The 12,748-nt window shown below is 36.0% G+C and overlaps 3 protein-coding genes across 3 annotated transcripts in view; 1 reads left to right on the top strand and 2 right to left on the bottom strand.

The window, feature by feature from the left end:
- Positions 1-2,666, bottom strand: part of LOC121413734 (protein MMS22-like) — a 72,139-nt gene extending 69,473 nt beyond the window's left edge. Inside the window, exon 1 of the mRNA XM_041606661.1 lies at positions 2,522-2,666. The gene's annotated coding sequence lies outside the window, so the exon portion shown is untranslated. The remainder of the gene's footprint in view (positions 1-2,521) is intronic.
- Positions 2,667-5,103: 2,437 nt separating this feature from the next.
- Positions 5,104-7,710, top strand: LOC121413735 (smad nuclear interacting protein 1-like). The gene is made up of 2 exons (XM_041606662.1): positions 5,104-5,286; positions 6,805-7,710. Exons 1-2 carry the CDS (start codon positions 5,143-5,145, stop codon positions 7,693-7,695), a joined length of 1,035 nt encoding a protein of 344 aa, XP_041462596.1. The 5' UTR covers positions 5,104-5,142; the 3' UTR covers positions 7,696-7,710.
- A 2,988-nt stretch (positions 7,711-10,698) lies between these two features.
- The window catches only part of LOC121413736 (nucleolar pre-ribosomal-associated protein 1-like), a 38,503-nt gene continuing 36,453 nt past the window's right edge, over positions 10,699-12,748 (bottom strand). Inside the window, exon 29 of the mRNA XM_041606663.1 lies at positions 10,699-12,676. Coding sequence (XP_041462597.1) covers positions 12,550-12,676 — 127 coding nt within the window. The 3' untranslated portion in view covers positions 10,699-12,549. The remainder of the gene's footprint in view (positions 12,677-12,748) is intronic.

Raw genomic sequence — 12,748 nt, forward strand, 5'->3', positions numbered from 1 at the left:
GAGATAGATATGGCACTTTGAACAAAAGAGCTCAATTTGTGTGGTCCATCGATGTCCCATAAGTCACAATGACATTTCTGAAGATATAGCACCCTATGCAACCAAGCTGCAAGCATACATTTTTGTATGTAGTAAGTTTCAGTATTCTTCTTACAGATTAACAAAGTAAATCCATGTTTGTGCAGCTACTATTTCAGATATGTACTTCAGTTATGTGGAAAAAAGTATCAAATGTCCCATAAGTCACAATGGAATTGACCAATTAAGACTCAAATCGAAGGCTGAAACAACTAGATTAGTTATGAAAACTCAATAACTTGTTCCTCCGATTACATCTCCAAATCATCAGTAATCTAAGAATCTATACAAATTTCCCGCCGAGCTTGTGATTATTTTGGTGAAAAAACTGTTTATCATGTAACTGTTTGCACCATTGAGAATCTGCTCCGATCCTATTTGCCTAGCTAGTATCCTGCCTCACACAGGCAGGAGGCCAGTTCGTCTGCAATGTATTGGGTTAGCAAGAAAATCACTGAAAACTTTTCAAAAGTTTACAGTTATCGATTCTATTGTTGTCTCTGCTTCGTCATCTGTTGGTTATTTGATGAAAATTCGTCACTTTTAAATGTATTAACTACATTTTGTTTAATATGCTGAAATACAGGACAAATAGGCGTCCCAAGAAGGGTTTGTCGGGTCACCGGGACAAAGGAGCAAAATACGGCACGATCCCAGGAAATACGGGACGTCTGGTCACCCTGCTTGTGTGTGATTCGCGCTTGCGCAGTAAGCCAGCCAGTCTGAGCCTCTATGCCTTGCCTGAACTCTTGGGAGCAATCTCTCACTCAGTAAAGGCCTCAGTAAGAGCAGGCTCAGCCTCAGATTAGCCAGGCGGCTTCTAGAGAGTAAAAATCATTTACTAAAAAACGTAAGCTTACTCTCATACGAAGCCAGGTCTTCCTGGTCATTGACCCACACGACGGAAGCCAAAACCTGAAACTTTCACCCCCAAGATTTCTACTTTCCTTCTAAAAGATCTAGCCCTAAATCATGTACATGGGATAAAACTTCATGTCCGACATTTCTCATGTTTCTACACTCTCGTTATTTTTTTAAAAAGAATTCATCAAAAAAATGAGAAAAATATTGTGAAAAGACGGAAGAGACTTGCCCGATGTTTATGCCGCCATCTTGCTTCCAATTGTTCTTCGCCAACATTACAGACGCGTGCGTCAGGTAACATTGGCGAAGAACAATAGGAAGCCCATGTATCCCATGTACCATGTAGTGTAGGCCTACATGATTTAGGGCTAGATCTTTTAGAAGGAAAGTAGAAATCTTGGGGGTAAAAGTTTCAGGTTTTGGCTTCCGTCGTGTGGGTCAATGACCAGGAAGACCTGGCTTCGTATGAGAGTAAGCTTACGTTAGTAATAAATGATTTTTACTCTCTAGAAGAAAGCCTCAACCCAATTACCGCACTGGACTAGGGTGTCTGGAGAAAAAAAATTATTTTTCTTATTTTAAGAAAATATCACATTTTCTTTGTGAATTTGAAAAGAAATGACCTTCAGACTTACAGAAATGTAACATTTTTGAAAAAAATCCAATTATTGGCTGCAAAAAAGAAGAATGAAATTAGGTAATTTTTCAGCATTTCTCTGCCATAGACTGTGTAGTTAAGAAATGGACACACACAAATCCAAATTTTTAGCTTCCAAGGGCTGTTATAAATTTATTATTAATGCCAAAAACTTGTCCATAAAGAGTCAAATAGGATTTTTTATGCTCTTTCTGATGGTATGATTTTTATAAAGATTTGGAAACCAGATCACAATGAAAAATTGCGACAAAGTGAAAAAATTGTGCAAAACAGAAATTTCATTTTCCCATAGAAAACGCATGGGGAAATGGCAATCTCAACACACACAAAAATAAGGGTTTGCAATTTATCTCTAAATCCTTATTTAGAATGATCATATAAACTTGTCCTTACTGTCAAAAGAAGCCCCTGAATTTTCTCTTTCCATACATGCCAAACACAAGTTAATTATCAATTCAGATCACATTTTTCTAATAGCCTGAACTTCCCGAAAAATATGTGCCACATTTTCCCCTAAATCAGCCTGTTTTATGCTGACACTTTTCAGAGTGGCTTCAGACACCCTACCTGGACCTGGCGCTCCTCTGTCTCTTGACTGTATTAATTATTGTCATCTTTTCTATATTCAGGTGTTCCACATTCCATCCCTCACCCGACTCCTTAGTTTCTCTTCCATCATAATCACCAGATATATTTAATTTTATCCTCTTCATCCCATTCCTTATTGGTTTATCTTATTTATGAATTAATTGGATTCTAGACTTAACGTTAGAGTGATGATGAGGGATGAGGCAGGGTCAGGGAGCGCGAGGGCGCGCCGCGCGGGCGCGGCTGCCAGCGGCGCGGCACCCTGGCAAAAATGTCAAATCAACTTCCCTTTTTACGAAAGGGAAGTGATGGTCTAAGATAATCAAAACTCACAGATATCTACATATTTCATCGAAACTTCAACAGCATCATTCTGGTTTAAAGTTCAGATGTTGTCCTCTCACGGATGTGTCAGAAAAAGAGATAATTTCTACCGAAACTAAAATCAAATACACCCGCCACTTTCCTAAGGTACGGTATCTACAACAAATCAAAATAAAATGACAAAGTTTGCGATGCATACATTAGATGCCCGCACGGCGACTCGTCTAACTGTACTGTAATCTTGACCAAAAATTAATGATCCGTGCACTATTTGGGGAAATTAAACTAGGAGAGGGGAAGTCAGCGCCCTCAAAAAACTATGATTTAAAATCAATAATTTATTTTGTAATAATCTTGGAGTGTAAAAAGGAAAGACTGGTGTTGGATTGGACCAAACGGTTGACCAGTATTAAACCGGGATTTTTTTTCTTCTTTTAATACCCGTTGACTTTGAAAGAAAAAAAATCAAAATCTACAAAAACAAAAGTGACATGTAAAGTATGTGGAAAAATTTGCGCACCTAACGTCACGCTTTCTAAGAAAGCCAAACGATGGGCTCATCATAATTCCCATCGTGTCGACCAGTCGTGATATTGACATGACGGGCTGTTTCAACTGGCGTTAACAGTTTCATTTGATAATCTATTAACCTTTTAGGCTGATATATATACATTATTTATCTTTTATTTACGCGCGGTCTGTTTACAGTCATTTATCCTGAAACAATAATTCATTGGGTGATTAAAATGGTGGAGTGATTGACTGCTTAAAAATGATTAAGGCAAAGGCGTATAACGTATAACATCGCATACCTTTATCCACATGAGTGAATATACTGTCCATTGATTTTTGTTGAGCTTGCAGAAATCGGTTTGCACAGAAATGCTCATTTTGAAGCAAAAAGGGCGAAAGCAAACTGACGTTGTGGTACATTTCTCTACATTTCCTTTTGTATTTTTAGCGAATTGAAATAAAAACAGTAAGCTCAACCTTTATTCCTTTTCTGTGCCACCTGGATCTGACTCACACAACTGAATGTAAACCAAAGTTTATTTCAGACATCTCCATATGCGGCATGCCACTGCAGTATGTTTTTATCATTTAAAGTGGGACCACATTTCATTCATACTTGTTTCTCCCTCGGGGTTTCTCCACACTTTTCCAAAGCTTGAAAATGATTAACAAACCTAAAATCAAACCTAAGCCATTAACTTCGTGCATGAAAAGCAAATATCATGATTGCCCTCGGTGTGTGGGGAGGCCAAGGGGCAATGACGCTCTGTGAAGTGTTTTGGTCAAGGAAACACACCAAATGCAATTAAAGATACATTCAAATTAATCTTCCTAGCTAAAAAAACAACTTCATGACAGTGTCTATTCCAAGCCCTGCATGCGCTAATCATTTTCCACGTACTATTCAAAATGTAAGTGGTGCTCACAGTTATTATCGTCATTTGCTTTAGAAGATCTGTACAAATATGGTTAAATGTGGAAAAAAGCTTCAGGATGTTACAAATCTATAATTTTACAGCATTATTTCTAAGTGTAAACTGCATACGCACTGTATATCTGGGGGCTGATTTTCAAGATTTCAACCAATATATAATATTTCAAGTATATTATCAGATTTTCAAATATTCAAAGCGCCTAAACACTCTTATTAGACTATTCTTTAAAAAATGATTCATGATTTCATATTTTGTTTTTTTAAAGTGTTATATGTTATTATATTCGATTCCATAAATTACTTGGGGAAAAAATGAAAATACTTATTTGATACTCTGGTAAAAAGTGTTTTCAGGTACAAAAAATTCTTGGGATTTATATAATGTGAAATATAAAATAATTTTTGCCAGTTAGTTTTTTTTCATGAATTTTCAAAGTAAAAAACAATTTTTCATGAATAAGAAATCTGAGCTGATTTACCATTTTAACTCCGTTTTGATTGGTTAAAAACAAATTAATTTCATTTCAAATTTTTAACAAAATTGAATTATGATACAGCATAATTAAATGAAATGGGAACATTCTGGAAAGCATCATAGCTAGTTCACATTGCATATACAAGATATACCCATGTATTCATATTTTGCTTGGCACCCAGTTGATTGGGGTTTAAGTATTTAATCTCTTTGGCTGCCAAGCAAAAAAAGTAATAACCTACGTTTTAGAACTAACCCCTGATTAGCTTCATTTTATAGTAAACCTTTTTTTTCTGGTAAAAAAAGTTTTCGGTACCCAAATGACCTTCTTTGCATTTGAAAAAACCCCACATTTTTTTGCTTGCTTGTTTGTCAAATTTCCCGGTCAAAATCCCCTCCTTAATTAGAAAAAAGCTAGATCTGCCCCTGTCATATCTTCATCATATTAATCATCATCATCATCATCATCATCATCATCATCATCGTCATCATCGTCATCATCATCATCCTCGTCGTCGTCGCTTCATCATCATTATCTTCGTCTTCTTTCTTACATCATTCTTCTTTCTCATTCCTTTGTCTTCTCTTTCATCTTTTTCCCCACGACTGAGATTATAATCGGTCTTTTGATTTCACAGAGATACGATCTTATAGCGCCATCTACCGTTCGGCATTGACACATGCATTTCTTGGAGAAATTTGAGAAAAATGTCGTCAAAGTCGGACTCAAGAAAACATCGAAGCCACGATGATTACGATAGACATCGTAACAATAGACCAAGATCTCGCAGTAGAAGTCCGGAAATTAGAAACAGAAAAAAGGATGGTAAATCCCATCGCTCTGAAAAATCGGTACGTAGGGGAGCAACTTATAATTTCAGATCAAACAGATATCAGATCCGGCTGCCGGCGGCGACACCTCGAATGGCACATGCACAAAAAATTAACCCGGCCCTAGCCCGAGCGAGGCGCGAGGTCAGGGCAGCTGGCGCTGCAGTGGCGGGCTGGTATGGTAAAACCAATTTCAAAAGCCGAAGCTATTGTATAGCCTGTGGATGGAAACTCCGACTGTTATTTCTTATTTGTCAATCATGATGTACACTGTTTTGCCCAGAATTTTAGTAAACCATTTCAACTCAATTTTTGCCCGAATTTAAGAGATTGCCAAAATAATTGGATTGTATTTTTGTCATTTTTTATTTGTCTGTTTCAGTCAGCTTTTTACTTAGCGTTGGCGTAAGGCAGTACAAGGGCTGGTTGCAAGGTTAGCATGCTATGAGTACCTTGCACTACGAACTTGATTTCACAATGGATTTTCAGTAGGCCTAGTCGGTTAACATCGCTTTTTAACAGGAATAAATGATGTTTGCTAATATGGATCAGACTACGCCTCTGCTCTGCCCTGGTTGAAAAACCAGGATCATGCAGAAAGCTGCTAAAGATAGGGTCAAATCGTTTTCTTGTGTTCTTGAAATTGTTGTTCAGACTCAAAGTCACATGAATCAGACCTTGTCTTCGCTAGTTTCAACTTTAGTACGAGACGAAAGCTAAAGATGGCTAACTTAGAATAAATTAGGCCAATAATCGAAAAACCAGGATTGTCCAGAACTCTGCAAAAGATAGGGTCTAAATAAAGAAAATTCTAATGAACTAGGAGAAATCATGTCTTGATAAATTGAGATTGTCTTTGTTTATTAAACAAACATTTTTTTAAAATCACTTTCCCCTGTGGGACATAGCAATAAATAAGGGAACTGATATTCTGAGACAAGAGTGCTAAAAATAGATTCTGTGACCTCAATACCCACCTTGCACCCCCCAAGTTCTAAGTTCTCTGTGTATTTTCATGACTTTAATACTGTTTTACTACAAATAACCTTGTTGTGAAACCTATTCTGCCATACTTTGGCAAAAGGAAGCAAGTAAAAAAAGTATCATTTGTTGTAAATGAGCAGTGCGTGTTCGTCATTTTACCTAGGCGTCAATGCAATTTAATAGCATATTTTTCAATATCTTTCTATAGAACGATTATTTCTTCCCCAAATTTTTCCTAAACATGCAACAGACAAAGGGTGTTTTCAGAAAAAACTTAAACTTTCTTCCTTTTGCCAAAGTTGGGCAGTACTTATTGGTGTCGGCACTTGACTGTTGAATGACTTGGCTTACCTAGATTTCTTGTGTGGAAAATATATTAAAAAAGTAATAGACAGTCTATGTAAACAGATCATCCATATTATCTGACCGGCGCCTAGCTCTACTACTAATTGATTGAAGTTGGCGATCAAAATTTATCTGTTTCATGTCGCCATACATTTGCATATCTTTAGTAATTATGTGACTGATCATACGTCATTATTTCTTTGTCGACAGAGTGGTTCTCACAGAAGACCAGAGAGAGAGGAAGATGTCTGGAGAAAACCAGAAAGAAAAGGAGACAACCACCGAAGAGCAGACAGAGAAGAGCCGATAGTGAGGAAAATCAAGTCTGAACCAGCTGATAAAGGCTATAGAAAATATGAGTTTCCTGAGAGAAGGGAGAAAGAAAAGGAATCAAGAAGTCGATGGGACGATGATGATAAGGTAGAGAACACAAGACAGGGTGGTGATAGGAGAGGTAGTAGGCAGGAAGTACCGCAGATCAGAATTAAACAAGAACGTGAGCACAATGATGAGCGGAGGAGAGAACATAGGCAGCAGGTCGGGGATGCAAATCCGTTCCAAACAACTGATCAGAATGCAGGAGAAAATGCTCCTCCTGCACCAAAGGAAGAACCCAATTTTGGGCTGTCGGGAGCCCTTACTGAAGACACTAATACATTCCGTGGGATAGTGATCAAGTACAATGAGCCTCCGGAGGCTCGAAAGCCAAAGCTGCGATGGCGGCTTTATGTGTTTAAGGGAGACCAAGAGTTGCCCACATTGTACATCCATCGACAGAGTGCCTACCTTCTGGGTCGAGAGAGGTTGATAGCGGATCTGCCCATCGATCATCCCTCGTGTTCCAAGCAGCATGCAGCCATCCAATACAGGCTCGTCGAGTACGAGAAGAATGATGGCACGATGGGCAAGAGAGTTAGACCTTACATCATTGACCTAGAATCAGCCAATGGCACATTTCTGAACAACAAGCAGATAGAGCCAAAGAGGTACTATGAGATGAAGGAAAAAGATGTGCTCAAGTTTGGATTTAGTTCAAGAGAATACGTTGTCCTTCATGATAAAACAACCGCAGGGGACATTGAAGATGAAGGAGAAATTTGACAGGATATGAATACATGGATAATGAAATAATGTTACTTGTCTATTTTTCTTGTTTTAACAATTTTAGGATGGAAGAAGATGAAAGCCCTTTAACTTTAAAAGGTAAATTTACCCTGACAATAAGATGGTTATAAAAAGAGAAAAATATTGGTGAAGGGACAATACATGTATATAAGAAAATAAATGAGTTATGACATTTTTAAGTTATGTTTTTGCGACATCACAGATGAGCAGCTCCTTTATCTGTTTTGTTGTACAAATTCTATGAAAATAATGCAATTTAAAAAGAGAATGTGAAAGGAATTTCATTTTTGCAGGAAATATATCTTCAGACACATCATTTTATTCCCCTTACTGTCAGAAAATATTTTCATTTATCAGTTTCGGGATCAGATACGGGGGAGCAGCTTTCATATGATGTCAAAGAATTTAATTTTGAAAAATTCATTATTATTCTTAGATGTAGATGGATTCTCACTGAATCTTTACCAATGTTTTTCTCAAAATTTTCTGCTTTTATTATAACCATTATAACCAACTTATCATCAAGGTGAACTTCCCTTTTATAGGGCATGTAAAATGTTTTTGTAAAGGCTCTTTTTGTTGTAATCTATACCTCAAAAACTAGGAAAACTGTGGAAGTCCTGTTTATTGACACCTTAATTCATTGTCAGTATACATTGAGTTGTAAATGTAGCCTGTTTAAGAGAAATATTTTACATGTAAAATAGGAAATTTAGAAAGAACAGTTAAAACACTTCCACTCCAAGAGGCCTTAATCAGGACTTACAAATCTATTAAATTTGCTTTGGAAAGAAATCAAACTCTTAAAATTTGTTCATCTATAGGTACATGTACATTAGTGTTGTAATCAAAAGCTTATCTATGAATAGTAAATGACTGGCCATGCCACTTTTTGGTTTCAATTTGACAGCTTTTCTTTAACAGCATATTGGGAACACCTTAGTAGACATTTCAACATAAATCGATCTCTAAGCGCATTATGCTCTATACAAGAAGAGTGAATAAAAAAGGAAAAGCACTTTAAATTCAAGAAAATTAGTATTTCACTTTTTACCTTCACCAGTTTTGACTTGGAGTTCAACTCCCTGACTGAACCCTTTCTCCAGACATACTTCCATGTGCACCAGAATTTTTTTCATGAAAAACAAAATAAAAATTAACAAAGAAACTAAAAAGCATAGCTAAGCAGTGAGCACTGCATCCGAAAATATGTTGTGTTGCATGTTTTTTTTTACAGTGTTACATGTACATGTAACTTTATTTCAATTTTGAAAGTATGAAAGTAGCAAAATGAAAGGAAAAGTTATTGTGATTATAGCACAATTTGTCCATGGAAAACAGGAAGTCTTCTGGGAGAAGGGGGAGGGGTGTATTGGGAAGGAGATTTACATGTAGCAGGCCTGGAGGGTGTTTCATAAAGCTGCTTTTAAGTTAAGAGCGACTTTATGAGTGACTGGTGAACCTATTGTACTCGCTAAATGATGACCAATAAACATTTGATGGTAAATATCATTTTCTACCAGAAACCAAGAAAGGATCACAGGTCATTCTTAAAGTCACTCTTGACTTGCAAACAGCTGTATGAAATGGCCCCCTGATGTCTGGAAATCGCCATCAACTTATGGACAAGTTCAATTTCCATTTGAAATATTAAGTGCCAACCTCATTAAGCTGGTTGTCGACTGTACAATATATTTGCCGTAGTACATACGTGTACATATAGTCCTACTCTGAACATTCAATTTGTTAAGAGACCGTCAGACTTTCTCAGGTATGTGTACTGTATACATGTACGTGTTGACTGTAGTTTCCCCAAAAATAATTACATTCAATATTGGATATAACAAAAATTATGAATGATATGTGTATACTGTATGTAAATCGAGTCTACTCTAATAATTGTTTTTTTCAACACAGTTCATGCATATTCATGTTCCATTTTACATGGACAGTGTGGTCAAGAGAAATAAATGTTATTTGATACAAAGCTGATATTCAACATGCTTTATTGATTCAGATTTTGTAGTTTACCCTCTATTTTTTTCCCATTATTTGGATACAGTTGTCAGCAGAATTATTAACCCCCCTATAGTTGTATAGCAATGGGAACAGATTTCTACAACATAGGAAATTTATGTAAAATGGCCATCAAATCACAATGGACAGCTAAGAGGTCTTTGCCAAAAATTGGTGAGCCGAGACAGCTGATTTTCGTCAAATTCTAATCTGACAAAAACATTGCAAATATGTTTTGTTCAGAGTTACAGACCATACCACTGTTTTGATTCACAAATTTTCGACGGACTGCTTTGTCATGAAGGGCTTCAGCCTTTTGACTATAGATTCTCTATGTTCAAGAAGTGTCTGTGTAGTGGTTACAGAAATAAGGTAAACATGTACAAGTCAATCTTCCATTTTAAAAGGAATAAGTCTCAAGTTGAAGCATTTTTTTAGAACCAGGTAATGCAGCAAATGCATTTACCGGTATATACCTCCTCTTAGGTGAACTTATCCCAAGCCAAACATTATTTTTTTTTGTCAAGTAAGGTTCGACTTTGGCATGTATTTGCAAAGTTTCAAGTTTTGGCACTTAATAGAATGAAACATGCTTGTACATCAAGACAAGCCTTTGATTTTAATATTGGGAATCCTGTTTATTCATGCATGAACTGGTAATTTGGTAGCAAATTAATCTTAGTTTTGTTACCTTTCTGTGATCACTGAACCATAAGTTGTAATGCTTCTAAGATTCTGGCTTGTTCATTCAGGTTTTTGACCAAGGAAATAATATTCCTTAATTTGATATGTTGATTCATAGCATTTCAGTTGACCTTATTACCTTCCTCCATGGAAATTACAGTATACATGGGCTGTCCCCAAAACTCGATATCAGTTCCTGTCAAAATGAATTAAATAATTTGCAGTGTAAAGAATCATGTACATGTATCAAATGAAATGATACCAATACATCTATCAAAAATTTGAATTCATGAAGTAATCATCATTGAACTCTTGCAACTAATGCTTTGGTGAACACAAAGGTATGAGAATTACACATTTTGCTTAATAAATAATATATCTGTTCATGCACGAATGAATACAATTCCCAATGATGAATAAATCAAAGGCTATTTTATGTGTTGAAACATGTTTCATTCCCTTCAGAACCAAATTCAAGTAAAATAAAATAGACATTGTTGGGAAAGGACTGTGATACATGTAAAGGGGCTTTTAACTTAAGATTAATCATGGAAATATTTGAGACCGCTGCGAATCATGTTCAAAACATACAACCAAAATACTGTTGATAACTGTTGTGTAACCAATTATTAAAGCTCTATGCAACTGATAATCTTCCTATATGTGTACATTGTTGAATTTATTATTAACCTCTTGCATGTTATGAGTGGCAAATCCTGCAAAATTCTTTCTACTCCACATTCTAGAGGTTCAATATCAGTTCAACAATGTTCAAATACTAAGAAAGTGATAAGTTGCACAGGGCTGCCACAATTGGTTGTGCAACTGTTTTAAACTATTTGCATGGTTACAATTTATTTTCCACATGATTGCAACAGACAAACAGTTTCAAATGTCTTAAAAATGTAGATATTTGAGAATGAACTTACATGTAGTGCTTAGGCCGAGGTTGGCTAAAAAATACTAAAGGTTCTGCTCCCACGCCCCCCGCCTAAATGTATTACTTTCACTAATGACTGTACATGTAATTGAAAGGTGACTTACGTCAATGAAACATGATGTCAGTTTGGAATTAATTAACTTGGATCAATACCCTTATGATGCCAACACACAAATTGGATTCTATACACCAAAGTATTAGTTGATCATGATATTTATTACCTTCGTAAATGATAAATCACATCAGTAATATAGTCGCATATCACAATATGGCTTGCAGCAAAATAAATGCAATTTCTCATAATCATGGTCATAATGATATGAATACAGACAAAGTTTATCTTTATATCTATAGTACTATCGGAATTCATAATCCTCTTCATTGAATCACATGGGTGTGGAAGGGGGGAGGGTGGCTGTTGAAATTATCTCACCCTTTTTCTCAATTTTAGGAGTCCACAAAAAAATTGTCAAATAATTCATACATGAAACTATTATCAAATCTTTATTGATACGTTCCTGTTATCTGTCTGCTTTTATCAATATAGACCTAACTTAAGGGTGCTCATGCCCTTGGAAAACTTGAGAAAAGACCAAAAACCTGACCAGACTGTCATGCTTATTTTTCTTATTCCTCAGCAATTACACTATTTATTCCAGAATCCTTTGGCACATATTTTCATAAACACTTTGTCAATCATTTCATTTGATTCTGAACAAACTTCTTTAAGAAACTGTTACCACAACTGGAATTAAACTTGATTTTAAACCTATTCATTATCCCTGATTCATTCATGATTTAAGCCAGAGCGTACCTCTTTAAATTAAAATTATGTAGCTTTCAAATTAAATGGTGGACATGCTATCATTACAAGAACAAATAAATAAAAGAGAGTAGTTCTATGGTCACATTTCATCAAATTCTATTGGTGTTAATGACAGAATTCTGAAGCGATGATTTTTTTTTTTACATACAGTATTTTTTATACCAGATCTCTGTGCAGCACGATGGAAAACATCAGCAATGCAAATTTGAAGAAAGGAGCATTGGTTGACAAATGCTCACTAATCAGTTTATTGGCAACCATCATCCTAAGATCTTAACACAAGACTGGCCTCTCACATTCCTCACAGGTTTTGTGAAAACAAACACTTTGATCATGGGTAGCATAGAAAATTCACATATTTCTATCATTTTACGCTGGACTTGAGAAGTGTTATTTGATGAAGGGCTTCTTTTATCTCATTTGATTCACTGTCTAGACTGATGAAGCTTTTCTCCAAGACATGAAGCACTCTGTCTACACCTTCAACAGCACTGTGAACATCAAAGAAAAAGAAAAATACATACAATGCATAAACGTGACCTGCCATCTCAATACCAACAATA

This window comes from Lytechinus variegatus, chromosome 4 (assembly GCF_018143015.1).
Source record: "Lytechinus variegatus isolate NC3 chromosome 4, Lvar_3.0, whole genome shotgun sequence".
Taxonomy (NCBI): domain Eukaryota; kingdom Metazoa; phylum Echinodermata; class Echinoidea; order Temnopleuroida; family Toxopneustidae; genus Lytechinus; species Lytechinus variegatus.

Excerpts from the sequence above, each read along its gene's own strand:
- LOC121413735 (XM_041606662.1), top strand. The coding sequence starts at position 5,143 with ATGTCGTCAAAGTCGGACTCAAGAAAACATCGAAGCCACGATGATTAC. Across the intron at positions 5,287-6,804 it reads CCCATCGCTCTGAAAAATCG|AGTGGTTCTCACAGAAGACC; the intron begins GTACGTAGGGGA and ends CTTTGTCGACAG.